The 18,237-nt window shown below is 41.5% G+C and overlaps 1 protein-coding gene and 1 long non-coding RNA gene across 11 annotated transcripts in view; one reads left to right on the forward strand and one right to left on the reverse strand.

Annotated features, from left to right (window-relative positions):
* The window catches only part of RBKS (ribokinase), a 94,496-nt gene that overhangs the window by 41,793 nt on the left and 34,466 nt on the right, over positions 1–18,237 (forward strand). For all 10 annotated transcript variants that reach the window (XM_072771402.1, XM_072771405.1, XM_072771403.1 and 7 more), the window contains 2 exons: positions 3,666–3,757; positions 10,332–10,520. In XM_072771402.1, coding sequence (XP_072627503.1) covers positions 3,666–3,757; positions 10,332–10,520 — 281 coding nt within the window. The remainder of the gene's footprint in view (positions 1–3,665; positions 3,758–10,331; positions 10,521–18,237) is intronic.
* Positions 811–5,823, reverse strand: LOC140601930 (uncharacterized). The gene is made up of 2 exons (XR_012005003.1): positions 5,339–5,823; positions 811–2,263 (listed from the first exon to the last, which is right to left on the reverse strand). It is a non-coding gene; the product is annotated as an uncharacterized lncRNA (long non-coding RNA).

The following is an 18,237-nucleotide window of genomic DNA, read 5'->3' on the forward strand; positions in this document are numbered from 1 at the left end:
AATCCTGTTGCATTTATACCCTAACTGACTACTCTCCACACCCTCCCACTGCAACCTTGGGTTATATTCTGAAGCACCAGCCAAACATTATATCATTTCATTCACAATGGACTTGATTTTTGCTGTAAGATATTACACATCTTTTAAGAATGATGTCTTTGCCTGGTGTACACCAGGTAATCTCTGGTCAGATTTATTCCCATCACCCTTTGGAATTAATCCTTATTAGTTTAGTGAGTAACCTCTCAGACTTTTTTTTTTTCTCTTCTGTCCAAGTGTATAAATGTAAATACACATACAATTATGCTTTGCTTTATTAAAAAAGGAGGAGTCATACTAAAGATTTTATTACAAAACTTTCTTTTTGGATCCCTGGGTGGCTCTGGTTTAGCTCCTGCCTTCGGCCCAGTGCTTGATCCTGGGGTCCTGGGATCCGGTCCCGCGTTGGGCTCCCTGCATGGGACCTGCTTCTCCCTCTGCCTGTGTCTCTGCCTCTCTCTCTCAATCTCTCTCTTTCTCTTTTTTTGTGTCTCTCATGAATAAATACATATAATCTTAAAAAAAGAAAAACTTCCTTTTTTTCACATATAAATTATAGAAAATTTTCTGTGACAAAACAGAGATCTCCTTCATTCTTTTTAACAGCAGCAGAGTATTCTTTTAGAGCTATTTTTTTCCTAACCAATCCTGTCTGATAGAAGCTTAGGTTTCTTTTTATTTTTTTCTGTTAAAAACTAGCTGAGCATCACTTTGCATGCCTATGTGTTTCTGTGGGAGAGATTTGGAAAAGGAATTGCCAGATCAGGGCTCTTTTGAGATAAAATGGAACTTTAATAAGAGTAGCTCAATGCTATTTTTCCATACGGGTAGCTTGCTCTACCCTGTGCTCAAATGCCTTTGCGTGCAGATTGGAGATCACAATACATGAGCAATGCTTTTTCATTTCACCGTTTGAGGAAAATAGGGAGCAATATATTTGTTCTGGAACTGTAAAAAGTAAATGGGTGTGTTGGAATGCTGGGCATGGAGGGCCTTTACGCATAATTGACATCTCTAAGACCTTGCAGAAACGGGAAGACCAATGAGAGACTGTTGCCAGGCTATGAATTCCAACAGAAGGCAAAAGAGATGGGTGGACAGGCGGGGGTGTTAGGCTGTGTGTGAAGGACAATATAATAACAGTAATAATCCCTTACACTTGTACAACACTCTACAGTTTACAGAGGGCTTTTACACCCAGTTTCTAATTTAAGCTGCACAATGACCTGTACAAAAATATGAGCAGCCAAAAATATACCATAGAATTTTTGTGGATGGACATTCTAGATTCTAAAATAATGAAAATGTGAGAATAGCATTAGCCTGTAAACCACTGGACAAGATCCACTAACCAAACCAAAATGTTAAGACCAAGGAAGGTGTAGAAGCAAACTCGCTAGCCTCACCAGGCAGTAGTGGACAGTTTCCATTAGCCATGTGCTGATAAGCATCTACCCAAGAACGTGGAATGGATCAGTGCTGTGACAGCTGTGGAAAAGCCACTTGGACAACTCATCAATGTGCGAATTTTCCCAAGAGATTCTAATCAGATTTGAGGTGGAGCCTAAAAGTCATGCACTTTAATTGTGGGACCCAGGAAATTTAACAAAAATCCCCTACTCCTGGACAAGCAGAGCAGGATTAACTCCATTTTGTGCTGCACCTGCCACCTCCTGTATCACCCCCACATGACCTGCTTATTGCTTAAGGCACTGCCCCACCCTAGTCAAGCCGCTGGGCACACCCTAATCGGAAATCGGCTCATAACAATGTAACCCTGCCTTGTGCCAGCCAAAACTGCGCGCCAATTCTGACCAAAGTAATAGGCCAGCTCAAATGGATACTATAGGGTAAGATGTAATTCCATTGGCCACCTGCATGTGGACTGACATGACTGCGCAACTTTCTGCATATCCCATGGGCCACTGGCCCCTATAAAGCTGCTACCCCTCTTAATCTCGGGGTCCAAGTCCCTGCTCCGCTGTGTCAGGTACACTTGGACCCAAGCTTGTAAATAAACCCTCATGCGTTTGCATCTGTGTTGGCTCCTCGGTGGTTTCTTGGATTTGCAATCTCGGGCACAACATTATGAGGTCTCCTAGTGATGCTGATGTGCAGCTAAGTTTGTGAGCCGCTGTTCTGGAAGGGTCTCTGAGAATTGCAGGTAGAAGATTTTACTCTGTGAGTCCATAGTAGATTGGAGTCGCTAAACACATAAGTGGACCTGGGTAGAGGAAAAGAAGACCAACCAATTTAGTTGGATCCTCTGGTGGATAAGTAAGTGTTTTGACAAAGAGGGAGCTTCCTGTGAATGTAATCTCTAAAGACTTTAAAATGTATATATATATATATTTTCAAAATTCCACATCAAACATTGTTTTAAAATACTATAAATGGGGATGAAGGTTTGCACTGCTATAAACAGAGTCCTGGCCTAGAGATAACCAATACTGGACTTTTTTTTTTTTTTAAGATTTTTAATTTATGTATTCATGAGAAACACAGGGAGAGAGAAAGAGAGAGAGAGAGAGAGAGAGAGAGAGAGAGAGAGGCAGAGACACAGGCAGAGGGAGAAACAGGCTCCATGCAGGGAGCCAGACATGGGACTTGATCCCGTGACTCCAGGATCACACCCTGGAAGGCTGAAGGCAGGCGATAAACCGCTGAGCCACCCAGGGATCCCCCAAATACTGGACTTTAAGCTGGAGGACCCCAGGTAGGGACCCAGCTTAACTGTGTCCCAGTGTATGACCTTAGACCTCACTGAAGCTCACTTTCCTCCTCTGAAAAATGTAAATATTCTTCTAACACTGTAATGCTATGACATTCTCATTTTCCCTGTCTGCTATCCCCATCCATCCTTCTCTTATAGGCTCGTAGTCTGAGCTAGCTTTCAGCCTCAGATCGAATTTATCCTCCATTCTCAAGCTTTCTTTATGTTTCCAGGTTGCTCATAGAAGCCAAGAACGTAAGCTTCTGTGAAAAGTGTATATTTGGGGAGCCTGACTGGTTCAGTTGGTGGAGCATGGGACTCTTTGTCTAGGGATTGTGGGTTTGGGCCCCACCTTGGGTGTAGAGATTACTTGAAATCTTAAAAAAAAAGTACATGTTTGCATGAGTAATTGTGATATATTTGGAAGACATGCATAGGTGTACAAAACCTACATATGTAAATGAACTTCCTACTTCCTGTTCTTACCAGGAAATTTCTTTTATCTCTTCATTACTTCTTTCCAAACATCTCTTTTTTTTTCCTGGAAAATGGATTTATGAGCAAAAATGTTCACCAGCCTGAATGTTCGCATCCATACATGTCCTTTCATGTCACAGCATTTAAAATTTTATGTTGCCCTTTGACATAACTTTGTAATCACCTTGGTTGTGATACTGTTGCTTGCCCTTGAAGTTGAAATGTTGTAAAGTGAAAAAGGGAGAAAAAAAAAAAGGGGAGCAAATGGAAATAAAAAGGGGCTGGGACTAGGTCACCACAGAGATTGAGATTTCAGACTTTTCTAAGTCAATTTGTCATCTAATGGGGAAAATGCTGCACATGGGATTTCCCTTACTGTCTATAAGTGCACCATGTTAAAAAATGATCACTGAACCCCCTTTTCCATTCTTTACAGTGAAAACATTGTTCAATCCAGCTCCTGCTATTGCTGACCTGGACCCTCGCTTCTACACACTTTCAGATGTGTTCTGCTGCAATGAAACTGAGGTAAGGATGGAAGGTTTTGCTCCCTCCAGAAGAAGCCAAAGACTTTCATGCAAGTGGATGAAGCAGAGGCAGAACTAACCACTTCAGTTTGATTGCATGTAAATTCTTGGGCCCATTGAAAACAATTGTCAGACAACTAGGGTGTAGAGAAAAGGAAATTAGTGAGTTGGGGGGGGGGGGATTTCCTGAGTCATCTCCATAATCTGGCATTTATCAAACCTCAGCTATTTTTAGTTCCCTCCCTGCCTTCAAGCTATTGGTGGTTTGTTTTCTTTTTAAATTGTTCTACATTCTGTGGACTAATTAGTACTAGAGTTGCTAGATTTAGCAAAAAAAAAAAATCCAGAAAGCCCTGTTAAATTTGAATTTCGTATAAACAACAAGTGGTATATTAAATGTACTTGTGCTATAGAATTATTTGTTATTTATCTGAAATTCAAATTCAGCTGGCCTAACAACCCTAATTAAGATACGACCCCTGGAGCATTTGCTACATTTTCTTGTGAAGACCCTGGGACTGCATGGGTGTACAGATGTAGGCTCCCTGTTGATACCACAGGAAGGACCTCGGGGGCCACTCTGTTAGGAGAGGGCCCTCTCAGACCACCTGAGGATCATAATGTATAGATTTGCATAAAATACTGATCAATATGTTCAGATGGTGCCATCCATTCTGAAGCATTTTAGGAAGAAAATTTCAGTATTCCTCCTTTTTATAGGCCAAACCATTTTAGGCCAGAGCTTGCTCTCCACATTGGGAAGAAGGACATATTATTATACAATGCAACATGTAGAGAGAGAAAGTTAGTAATTAAAGAATTATAATAGTAATTGTCCATGTGGTTCTAGAAGGCTGCATGAATGTTTCCAGGATTTCCCGACCTGCCTTTTTGTTCATTTTATCTCTCAGAACATGAAGTAAACAAAAAAGAAGACTGCCACAAGGAAACTAATTTTAACAAATCACAACAGGTTATGCAATATTTTTGAGCAACCACCATAGCCAGGCCTTGTGCTAGGAGAAAGGGATTGTGGGAAATAGTAGCTATTGCACAATAAGAAGTTTGATTACTCTCCACTGCCAACTGGCTTAAATTTCCCTGCTGCATACTTGGAGAGCACTATATTTATTCTTCAAACACTCATCACAGCTCAAATTACTTATTCAATACTTCTATCTTCTCCACTGAATTACTAGTCCTGTGAGGCTAGGGACATCTGTCTTATTCACTGTTGTATTCCTAATGGGTAATCCTAATTGTATAGTTATCTACTGTTGCATAATAAATTACCCCCAGATTTCAGGGCTTACAATATAGTAATCCCCCTTTATCACTGGGAATAGTTCCAAGACCCCCAGTGGATGCCAGAAACCACAGATAGTACTGAACCCGATAAATATTATGTTTTTTTCCTATGCATACATACCTTTGACAAAGTTTAAGTAATGAAGAAGGCACAGAAGAGGTTAACAATAATAACTAATAATAAAGCAATTTTAACAATATATTGTCATGAAAGTTTTATGAATGTGGTCTCTCTCTCTCTCTCTCTCAAAATATCTCACTATCCTGTACTCACCTGTCTTCCTCTTGTGATGATGTGAGGTGATAAATGCCTATATGATGAGATGAAGTGAGGTGAGTGACACAGGCTTGAGACACAGCAGGTAGGCTACTATTAACCTTCTGATGATATGACAGGAGGAGGATTACCTACTTTCCTGACAGCAGTTGACCACGAATAAGTGACACCAAGGAGAGTGAAACGGTGGATAAGAGGGGACTACTGTAATTATTTCGTGTCCTGTACAGTTTCTGTCCATCAGGAATTGAGACAGGGCACAGCATGGCTTGTCTGTCTCCATGATGTCTGGGGCCTAGAAGACTCAAGGGTGGAGAGCAGGAATCATGCTTCACTCCCATGCTTGCTAGTTGTTGCTGGCCTTTGGCCAGAACACTTAACACTTACACAGGACCTCTCCTTGGGACCTGGACTTCCTCACAATGGAAGCTGGGTTCCAAGATACAGTATCCAGAGGATGAGAGAGAGGGAACCAGGCAGAAGACATGTTGCCTTTTATGACATCACTTTTGAAGTTACACAGTATCTCTTCTGGCCCATTCTATTGACTGAGGCAGGAAAGTCTACCCTTGCACCCCTCGTTTCAATATAAGATTGTCCTTGTCACAGTGTGAAAAGAGCATATATAGTGTGATATAAATTGATAGAATTATTTTTGGAAATTATGTAACTCTGTTATATTGTACCTGGCACATAGTTGGCACCTAGTAAATGCTTTTTGAATGAACAAATGAACAAACTTTGGTCTTTAGGAAAGTTGATCTCAGACACTCAGTGGAAAAAAGAAAAACTTTAAAAGCTTAATTAAGATTCTTATGGATGACTTCTAAAAAGGATAATAATGTAAATTCATGCTTTAAGATACTCTCTCTGGGGGCACCTGGGGAGCTTAGTTGGTTAGGCATCCAACTCTTGATTTTGGAACAGATCATGATCTCAGGATCATGAGATCAAGCCGCACATCGGGCTCCGTGCTGGGTGTAGAGACTTCGTAAGATTCTCTCACTCCCTCTCCCCTCCCCCCTCCCTGTTCTCTCTTTCTCTTTAAGGAAAAAAAAACCCTCTCTCTGCTAACAGACAAACCATTGATAAATAAATACACAAAGAGACAATGAAAAGATACAAGCTCAGAAACAAGATAACTCCACAGATCAGAAAGGGAACAGAATCCTAGAGCATTCAGCCCTGAGTGTGCTAGAAGCAGGTATAGGTGGTAGGGACCTCCAATGGGTAATAGGCACTAAAAATGTGCCCCTCATGGGAGCCTGGAGCAGTGCCCACTGCTGGAACCCAGATATGCTAGGCTGAGACTCCCCTGCTAACCAAAAAAAGTAGAGGAAGTTGCTAAGCCTGCTACCCGGACTACAGCATTATGTAAAGCTACCAAGCTGTGGAGACAGGACAGAGGTACTGCCTGTGATCAAGAAGGAATCAGGCCAACTGCTAACCTGGTGACCAGGAATGTGACTAGATTGGCAATATCTCCAATAACAGCAGAACAGGAACTCCATATTGCTGATATAAAACCTGGCTCTGGTTTAGAGACCCTCAGGGGCCTAATAGATGCTACTATGAAACCACTGAAAAGGCAGGGGTAGTACTTTTAATCTACTTTTGATCTGAGGACCCATGCCTTTCTTCAGTTCTTGATAACACCTTACAGTTCTTCTAATATTGTTTCTCTCTAGTTCCCTCCTTTCTCTTCTTTCACTCCAACTAGATGTATGTTAGAATTGCTTGAGCTATATTTCATTTCTCTAAATTTCTTTTTAATATTAAAAAAATTCTTTCTGTGATACATTCTAGGTGAATTGAGTTTTTCACTTGTAGGTGAATTGATCAAGATTCTCTTTCAATTCACTAATTCTTCATTCTATTCTAATGTTTATCCTCTAGTGGTTTTTTTTTTCCTAATGAGTGTAATAATAGAAACATTTCAAAGGTGTTTTTTCATTTTCAAGATTTCTAATTGATTGGTTTTTATATTCACATATCATTGCTTCAATTGTTTCTCTTTCACACTTACTTTCTCCTTTTTTTTAATAATAAATTTATTTTTGTATTGGTGTTCAATTTGCCAACATACAGAATAACACCCAGTGCTCATCCTGTCAAGTGCCCCCCTCAGTGCCCGTCACCCATTCACCCCCACCCCCTGCCCTCCTCCCCTTCCACCACCCCCAGTTCGCTTCCCAGAGTTAGGAGTCTTCATCTCCTTTTTTAATGAATGAGAATCTCAATCATACTTATTTTAAAGTCTTTCTTGGCATTGTTTCATTATTTGAATTTTGTCTTGGGAAAATTCATCCAAGACTATTGATGTTGTTGGATAACTTTTGAGCATTATGCTTCCTCATTTGCAGGCTCATGTTGCTCTCTCTGAGTTGGGGAATCCCACGCTTTGGTTCCCACTAGGCTGATCCTGCCTCTGCAGTGGTTTCATGGTAGACTCAATCCATTGGGTGTCCGACTCTTTTTGGCTCAGGTCATGATATCAGGGTCCTGGGATCGAGTCCCACATCAGGCTCCCCACTCAATGTGGAGTCTGCTTCTCCTCCCTCTGATCCTCCCCCCCAACTCCCACTCATGCTCTCTCTTGCTCCCTGTCATGCTCTCTCAAATAAATAAATAAAATCTTTTTTAAAAAAGTATCACCTGAGATAAATAGATATAACTCCCTCCTAACATGCATTTTAATGGAACTGCATAAAGTGAAAAGTAGAGACAAAAATATTCTTAAACAGCCAGAGGGGAAAAAAGACAGATAACATATACATGATAAGAATATCCAATACTCCCTCTGCCTGTGTCTCTGCCTCTCTCTCTCTCTCTGTGACTATCATAAATAAATAAAAATTAAAAAAAAAAATGTGGATGGGATCCCTGGGTGGTGCAGCTGTTTGGCGCCTGCCTTTGGCCCAGGGCGCGATCCTGGAGACCCGGGATCGAATCCCACATGAGGCTCCCGGTGCATGGAGCCTGCTTCTCCCTCTGCCTGTGTCTCTGCCTCTCTCTCTCTCTCTGTGACTATCATAAATAAATAAAAATTAGAAAAAAAAAAAAAAAGAATATCCAATACTTCACTGATTGTAAAAGGGGAAAATGGAAAAATTGGTGTCCATGAAAAGGAGAATAGATCTTTTTAAACTGTAGTATATTTGTAATATATCTGTACTGTATGGAACTGTGCAGTTAAACAGAAGTAGAGCTACACATATCAACACAAATGAAATTACGTTAAGGGAAGAGGCACATTGCTAAATAGTATCTATGGAAGGCATGATTCACCTTCTTTAAAGAGAAACATCTGAAGCAAATAAAATAACACATTAAGATTTATTAAAAGCAGGTGGTAGGTACATGGGTGTTTGTATTACTTTTTTACATTTAGGAACTTTTCATAAAAGAATAGTTTTTAACAGGTTTTTAGAAACCACAAGAATTCCATGTTTCTGCAAATATACCATCTAACTCAACAGATGTAAGTGATCTCAGTAATGAAGATCAGTGAAAAACTTATGAAAAGAAAATAGAAGGTGGCCTCAAGGCATAGCCAACGCAGACAGAAAAGGTCTGTGGAAAAGATGGTTCAGGAAGGACACATGGTCAAGTTAATGAAACCTTTGCTGTGGGGAAGACCAAAGGAACAGACAGTGGGGGTGACTTACAGGCCATAGGAAAGGTTAATCTGGGCATGTTCAGAGTAGGCACAGGAAGAAACAGACTCTTTCTTAGGAAGAAATAGGATACAGAAAAGACAATTTGGCTATAAACTTTTTGAGTCAAAAAATATCCTATAATTCATCTAGTCCAGTAATTTTACAGCCACTAATTTCAGAACCATAGAGGGTCCCCAGAGATGCTAGAGGGGTGCCTAGGGGATGAGGAAGCAGGGCCCCTACTACAGGCAGAGCCTTTGTTACCTTCTGGGAGTGAACTGTGGTCCTGTGCCAGCCCCTAACTTTACAGATTGTATATGACTTGGGGAAAGTCCCAGAGTCAGTAAGTAGTGGGCATCTGGATGTCAGCACAGTACTCTCTCTGCTACACAGGAGTGCCCTTCCTGCTCTGCTTCCATCTTCTTGAACAAAAACAAACAAAAGAAATGGGTGTTGTGCAAACGTGGGAAGCTGTGACTAGTAATAAGAGAAAGGCATTATGGCCCAAGAGGGGCCTAGAAGAGGGGCCTTAGGTGTGAAATTTACAGACATGATTTATATCAAAATCATTGGCAGCAGTCCCTCCCTTTCTCCTGCCTCCCCTCCCCTCTGCCTTTCTTTTGTAGAATTCTTTGTTCTCCCTGATTCTTTTTTTTTTTTTAAGATTTTTAATTTATTTATTCATGAGAGACACAGAGAGAGAGAGAGACAGACAGACAGGCAGGCTCCATGCAGGGAGCCTGACATGGGACTCGATCCTGGGTCTCCAGGATCACGTCCCCGGCTGAAGGCAGGTGCTAAACCGCTGAGCCACCCAGAATTCTTGATGAAAATCATCACACATACACACAGAAAAGCTGAAAGAGCAATACAACAGATAGCCATAGACTGTCCGCCCAAATGGTTGTTAACATTTGCTGTTTTGCTTTCTCTCTCGTGTGTATTTCCTTTTGTTTTTCTCGAATCGTTTCAGAGTAAGTTGCAAATAACATGATACCTGACCCCTAAATATTTCAGTGTGTGTCTCCTGAGAGGAGCCACAATACCATTCTCACACTTAAGAAAATTATCAATAATAATATACTGTCATCTAACATCCAGGGCCACGTTCAAATTTCCTCAGTTGTCCCAAGAGTGTCCTTGAAAGCTAATTTTTGTTGTCATTGTTGTTGGGTTATTTCTTTTCTTGAGCCAGTGTGCATCAAAGCTCCGGATGGCATTGGTTGTTATGCAAAAGAAGGGAGACGTTTTCTAGAAGAGCAAATCTAATCTGGAAGTGGACCCAGGTCACTTTTCTCACTGCTTTTTCCTTTCACTTTTATGTATTCCAGGCTGAGATCCTAACTGGCCTGGCAGTCGGCAGCCCTGCAGACGCTGGGAAGGCTGCGCTGGTGCTCATGGAGAGGGGCTGCCATGTGGTCATCGTCACCTTAGGTGCTGAAGGATGCGTGATGCTGTCACAGACAGAACCTGTCCCAAAGCACATTCCCACTGAGAAAGTCAAGCCTGTGGATACCACGGTAGGTTTTAAAATTTCAAAATTACCTCTGCCTCCTTGAAAATCATAATTTGGTAACAAAGATTCTGCACCTGAATTTTTGGATCATAAGATAAGGGCCTGAGGAAGTGATACAATAGAAGAGAAGAAAAACCGGGCAGGAGGACTAGCTCTTGATCATTCCTTAACCAGCGGGGGGAATTTATACAAGTCAGTTAACCTCTCTGAGCCTCAGTTTCTTCATCCATAAAATTGGAGTAGCAATAGCAGAATACCTGTATTACCTATACTCAGTCACTGATTCATTCAATAAATATGTACTGACTACCTGTTATGTGCCAGTCATCTGTTAGGTGCTGGGGCTTTAGTGATGAACAAGACAAAATTTCTGTCTCATGGGGCTTAGATTTTAGATGATATAGCAATCGCTGGTTCTTACAAGCCTCTCGTGTGGAGAGAACAAGTGCACGGGTTGGCAGAAATCATTATTTTAGTCAACAGACAATAACAGCTAACATTTACTGCATGCTTGCTGTGTCTCTTTTGCATACGTCTCATATAATCTTTACAATTATGAGATGCAAGTTACTGTCCTCGTTTTACAGATTTAGAAACTTGCTGAGGACCGTAATGCTAGGTTGTAACAGAGATAGGGGTTCAAAACTCGGCCTGTGGACTCCAGACATTTCTTGTGTAAGGTGCTGCATTAAGGATAAGCAGGTTAAGTAGATAAGTCACAGCCCAGAATGGAGTAGAAAGGAAACAGGTTAAAAAAAGAAGCTCAGGGTCCCTCTAAAACCGGGAAAATAAAAATTGCTTGTGGCCTACAATGGAGAAGAGATGGGGACATGCCTGGGTGGCTCAGCAGCTAAAGTGGCTGACCTTGATCTCAGCTCAGGATCATGAGTTCAAGCCCCACATTGGGCTCCTCATTGGGTGTGGAGCCTACTTTAAAAGTTGTTTTTTTTTAACTTAAAAAAAGAGAAGAGCTGACTAGCAAAGTAAATAAGTGTCAGAGATGCAAAACTAGAGCTGAAGAAGAATAAACATTTTAAGGTTCTTATTTATAAGAAGTTAGTATGTAATTATTTATAAAATATACTTTGGTTTTATGCTTAGAAAATACTTGAAAATGTGGGTCACGTATCAGAAAGGAACCAAAGAGAATCTGATGAAGTCATGGGTGCGAATATGCTTTGAAAAACAGATTAGTACAAGGAATGCTTTTATAACCTGAAATTACACCCTGATTGCCTTTCACAGTGTGCGTGATCGGGTATTTGATAAACTGTACTTGATGTTGTCATCTTCTTCATACTGAGTCATTTTAGAAACCATTAGTGTTTTTCTGTTCTGTCAAGCAGTCACCTGAATTTGAGAGGTTCCTTCATAGTTCTCAAATCGACCCTGCATTAGAGTAAAACTAGTCCAGGTCCTGAACAAGAGCAGAAGAGTTTACTCTCCTTTGCTAAAAATGAAGGGTCCTAGGGGGGTTGCCTGGCCAGCTCAGTCAGTAGAGCATGTGACTCGATTTCAGGCTCATGAGTTCAAGGCCCACATTGGGCATAAAACTTACTTAAAATAAAATGCATATGATGAGCAAAAAATACACTTAAAAAATGAAGGGTCTTCGTGAAGATGTCGGGCCTACATATCTCCCCAAGAAAGACTCAGCCTCTGCTTCCAATGTCTGTGTCTGTGGTACATAAGCACCAAAGCACAAATCAGAGGGGCCTCCACAGAAACAGGGATTGATTTGGTGCACCTACGTGGAAGGTCCAAAGGCAGGGCCGAGCACAGAGGCGAAGCCACGTCCCAGGGGCTTGCTCACTCTCTCCTTGTTCTCTGTCTGCCTTGTGCTGGGCTTTGAGCTCAAGCAGATTCCCTCCAAGGAGTGGTTCTGGCAGCTACCTGCCTACATGGTGCCTCATGTCATGTCCCCATCCCTGGATATCACATAAAAACCAAAGAACTCTTCTCAGAGGATGGGAAGTAGATGCTGGTCAGACAAAAACAAGCCCTGCTCACCGCAGAACAAGTGTGTGAAAATGCACCGCCAGGGCATGGGACCAAGTGATGAGGAAACCAGCCTTGGAAATCCTCAGATTTGACTCAGTAGTCATTATCCTCAGAGCCGTTTCATGTTGAAGAACTGGATTTCATAGATCATGATGGACTGTGCCTTGAGCATCTATCTTAAACACAGCGATGTGTACAGGGAGGTTCTCACACATTGTTATGCCCTTTTATTTGCCTTCTTAGCATGTGCAGTTAATGTTTGGGTTTCAGGAAAGGGGAAACACAGTGAGAGCTCAGAGAAGAAATGATTACTAATGCTAGGAGGCGGGAAGCAGAGAATGGGATCACAAAGATGAGGGCACCGGATTGGGATCAACGAGTGTTCGCCATCAAGGGCCAGACAGTCAAGTTTTAGGCTTTACAGGCCTTATATATATACACGCTCTGTCACAACTACTCACTTCCACCCTGGTAGCATGAAAGTAGCCATAAACAACCTGGTATGCTATCAAAACGAAGTTGGTATTCATCTAAACTACATTGTTTTAAGGTAGGTGTTCACTGGAATCACCAGTGTGATCACTAAAAAAAAACCAAAACAAAACAAAACAAAAAAACCCTGAAAGAAACAAAGGAATTATAGTGGTACACTTAAAAATATCTGTTTAACACAAACGAAGGCAGGAATGGAGGACTAAAGAAGCTACTGGAGATACACTGTTGTAAACTGAGGGATAAAACCAAGACAGCGGGAAACACGGGATTTAGGAATCAGGCAAGGCTACCAAGGAGAGAAGTCGAGGACAATGAAGGGGAGTCCCAGGGCCCCAGCAATGCAGCAAGCCCCTAACCGGGCCATCCTGGTGAGAGCAGGAGTGGAGAGCCCTGGAGGAATGTCTCCCAGAGTCAAAAACAAATACAGGAAAGGACAAAGAAAGAAACAGTGGAATATCCATGTGTTTGAGTATGCCCAGAGATTCTTAGTTTTCTTGCAAAGTTTGAAGATAAAGTAGTAATTAAGATGCAGAAAACTGTGGCAATGAAAAACAGGCAAATTTTTTTGTTCTATGTCATCTGCAGTCCAAGGGTTAAAGTATGATTAAGTAAATATAATTGCCTTTCACACGGCTATGAATATGCAGTCATAACAGTGCAAGTGCCAATTATTGATTTAACCAAAAATGGAGATTGTAATCCTGTTTTGAAGATGGAAGATAAAGTGAGTGTGTGTCTCTGTGCACCTGGAAGAAGAGAAGAGAGCTGAATGCCTATCCTCCAGGGTTGGAAGTCAAGAGAGAGTATCAGAAACTGATCTTTTTTTTTTAATAATAAATTTATTTTTTATTGGTGTTCAATTTGCCAACATACAGAATAACACCTAGTGCTCATCCCGTCAAGTGCCCGCCTCAGTGCCCGTCACCCATTCACCCCCACCCCCTGCCCTCCTCCCCTTCCACCACCCCTAGTTCATTTCCCAGAGTTAGGAGTCTTCATGTTCTGTCTCCCTTTCTGATATTTCCTACCCATTTCTTCTCCCTTCCCTTCTATTCCCTTTCACTATTATTCATATTCCCCAAATGAATGAGACCATATAATGTTTGTCCTTCTCCGATTGACTTATTTCACTCAGCATAATACCCTCCAGTTCCATCCACGTTGAAGCAAATGGTGGGTATTTGTCATTTCTAATGGCTGAGGAATATTCCACTGTATACATAAACCACATCTTCTTTATCCATTCATCTTTCGATGGACACCAAGGCTCCTTCCACAGTTTGGCTATTGTGGACATTGCTGCTAGAAACATCGGGGTGCAGGTGTCCCAGTGTCAGAAACTGATCTTAAGAAACAGCAGTAGAAGTATATTATCAGGAAGAGAAGATAAATACCAGAAGAAATCGCTAAAGGAATTTAAAGTATTTGCCTCATGGAAATGGTTCTGGAGAGAGATGGGACATTTACTCTTTAAGCCTTGTATTTTTACTCTATATATATGGATGGATTTGATTTTTTTTCTGAAATGACGCAACATTGTGGGATATCACTTGATACCTGGCTGGAATAAAAAAACAGATGATAACAAGGTGTAACTAGGACATGAAGAAATCAGAAGCCTTAATGCTGGTAGAAAGGGAAAACAGAAATGCTTTGAAAACAGTCTGGAAGTGCTTCAAAAAGTTAAATTTAGAGTTAACAATAGGACCCAGCAATTCTACTTCTAAGTATACACCCAGGAGAAATAGAAACACACAAAAATTTATACACAAAGGTTTATAGCAGCGTTAGTCCTCACAGCCCCAAATTGGAAACAACCTGACTTTCAACAACAGATGATTGGATAAACAAATTATGGCACATACATATAAAAGAATATTATTCAGCCATTAAATGGAATACTGATACAGGCTACAGCATAGATGAACATCTAAGACAGTATTATACTAAAGGAAAGAAGACAAACATAGGGGTGCCTGGGTGGTGCAGTTGGTTAACCATCCGACACTTTGTTTTAGCTCAGGTCATGATGTCAGGGTCCTGGGATTGAGCCCCGTGTCACGCTCCAAGCCCAGCATGGAATTTGCTTGAAATCCTCTCTCCTTCTCCCTCTGCCCCTCCACTCCTGCTCTTTCTCTCTCTCTCAAATAAATAAATAAAATCTTTTTAAAAAGAAGACAAACATAAAAGGCCAAATATTATATGCTTCCATGTAGAGGATATGTCCAGAGAAGGTAAATCTATAGGAGCAGAAAGTCTATTGATAGCTGCCAGCAGCTGGGAAGAGGGGGAAGAGAGAGTGACTGCTGATGGGTACAGGATTCCCTTCTGGGGTAGGGAGAGTGTTCTAGAGTTAGATGCTGGTGATAGGTGCACAACCTTGTGGATATACTGAAAACCACTGAATTGTACACTTCTTTTTTTTTTTTTTAAATAAATTTTTATTTATTTATGATAGTCACAGAGAGAGAGAGAGAGAGGCAGAGACACAGGCAGAGGGAGAAGCAGGCTCCATGCCGGGAGCCCAACGTGGGATTCGATCCCGGGTCTCCAGGATCACGCCCTGGGCCAAAGGCAGGCGCCAAACCGCTGCGCCACCCAGGGATCCCTGAATTGTACACTTCTAAAGGCTGAGTTTTATGATATGTGAATTATATCAATTTAGAAAACAAAGGTCAGACAACAGTAATACAAAGATCCATGTAGGCACTTCACCAATGAGCAGATACTCTTGTGATAAAGAATTTTCCACTTCATTGCTCCACTGAATCTACTCAATGGGCTCTCAGCGTCCCCCCAGTGGAGCGGAGGTGACACAGGAAACAAGAGTAGTTATTTTCTGGGTGTAGAATCTCCCTCAGCCTCTTTATGCTATCTTTGTCCTCTCATCCTGCACTGTCATTATGAAAATCCTTGCCTGTTCTGCACACAACTGTTCAGCCTCTTCATAAGTCTTAATAAAGAGCAGATAATTCACAGGGTGAGGTGAAGAGCTCCCAGGGAGCCATTTTCTCCCGAACAAATGGGCTCCTTCACTTTTCTGTCAGGAGGGCATTACTTGTTCTCCAGAGATTTATTACTTCACTTTTCTCCTCCTACTAATCCCTCAACGATGCACACCTTAAACAAAAAAAATCATGTTGTACAACCCAAACGTATACAATTTTTGTCAATCACACTTCGACCGAGCTGGCCAAAATCCAATCAATCAATCAGTCGGGGATGGCATGGATGGTGGAAACACCTTTAGTTGGTTCACATTGTCCCCTTGAGTCAGGCATCCTGCCCTACAAGGAGCCGTTTCCCACTTAGTGCAGTGCTCTATTCACCCTACCTCCGTGTTAATAGTTGGCTGTATCACTTCTATTTTTATATCCATTTTTCCCATTGTATGACAGTGAGATGGTGCCAGTAGTACAGATGTCCTCAGCTGAGATTAGGAGACATGACAGATGTGTTTCTTCTCTGACCTCTCTATGTTAGAGGGTATCTCAGCCTCAAAATGCCACGGCCCTCGTGTTCTCAGTGCTGTCCTCCACGCTGAAGGTTAGGGGAGCTTTGCCTTCTTGTGTTCATTGCACTAAATAATCACTCAGTAGTCAAGAGTCACACACATTTAAACATGGTAATATTTTGGGTTATCATTCTAGTGTGATATAATGTTGGTTATCCATGGCCTACAAGCTACATAAAACTCTTGACGTAGAAATCGCTTTTCTACATGTAAATGGTGAAGTCCTAGAATCTGCATTCTTCCTCTGATTTTAAGAACTCAACCCATAGACTAAAGCCATCTTCCCTAGAATCACTCACCTTATAATAAATCATCATAATTCGGGGTATACACACAAGCTGACAGTGATCAAAAGCCAGAGGCATAGGGATTCTCTTACCTCCTTTTGATTCCTCTTTTTTTCTATCCATTATATTTGAGTCCTGTAGTATTTGCAGCTGCTGGTTGAGGCACTAGGCAATGTCAGCCAGCTGCATGGATGCCCCCAACAGATTACTCAGGGCTTGGAGAGTCAGCCCTGAACTAGAAATTGCCCCAATAGGATGTGGGGATAGTTTCTCTTAAAGTTGGCATGGAAGCACTCATGAAAGTACAATGATTGCTATGACTGATGAGTTACCTCCAGTTTTCCAAGGTAACTTCTCCTTAGCATATTCCCCATATCCTTGGATCTGGCCTTCAGCCATCCAGGCTGTTCTTGAGTACTGGCTCCCATTGATCTACCTCTGAGGCACCATTCAGAATGACAGGTCAGCCTTTGGAAACCCAGATTCAAAGGGCCGGGTTCCCATCTTGGTATGACTTTTCCCCCCCAACCTACGTCTTCTTCCTGCTCCCTCCCCCTTGCAAGTGGAAGGGCAAGCTACTATTGTTGGATGCCACTAGAACCCATGAATTTAGAGCTCTTAAGAGGTGTGTCTAAATTCGGGCAAACTGAGGTGTTTCCTACTTAGCCATGGTCTCACTGAGAGGACTAAACACTCCTCAGTTTTTGTTTTTTTTTCACTCCTCAGTTTCTTACACAGACACTGCCAATGTTAGTCTCTGTAACGCTCCTTAAAATGTGCTTCCCCAGCAAACCACTCTTTCTTTCTGATGAATACATACGTTCTTTGCATTTGTTAATAATTGGTAGGGTTTTTGAGGGGTCTTTGCAGCTCATACTCCACTCTGTCCTTGAAAAGAGCCTTTGCACAGTTCTGTCCAGGAACTTAGATTGTAGCCAAGATATCATTTGAGCTCCCCTCACTGTTGATTGCCAGGACTTGAAAAGGGGTTGGGAGAGGAAAATACTGTGGGTAAAGAGTGATAGAATCTTGGGTGCTGAAGAGGTAAATATAAAATAATAAGGCTAACTTTAACTGCCATATCAATTTATGATCCAAGAAGTAACTGTCATTTCCTCTACATTTTGACCTCAGGAAAATTAAGTATCTACTGATACTGTCACCACTCAAAGCATCTTGGAAAATTATCTTTTAGAATGGCCTTGAGACCATCTTTGCCCTATTTATCAGCCTACTGGGGTTTTTTTTCCTATCCACTCATAAAATTAATACATAGTTCTCAAGAGGAGAAAAAAACAGACAACATAGAAGAGGATAAAGACGAAAATAAAATACCCATGAGTCTACCACTTAGATGTAACCATCGTTATCCTTTTAAAGATTTTAAGTAGTCTCTGCACTCAGTGTGGGACTCAAACCTGCAA

The sequence above is a fragment of the Canis lupus genome, chromosome 12 (assembly GCF_048164855.1).
Source record: "Canis lupus baileyi chromosome 12, mCanLup2.hap1, whole genome shotgun sequence".
In the NCBI taxonomy this organism is placed as follows: domain Eukaryota; kingdom Metazoa; phylum Chordata; class Mammalia; order Carnivora; family Canidae; genus Canis; species Canis lupus.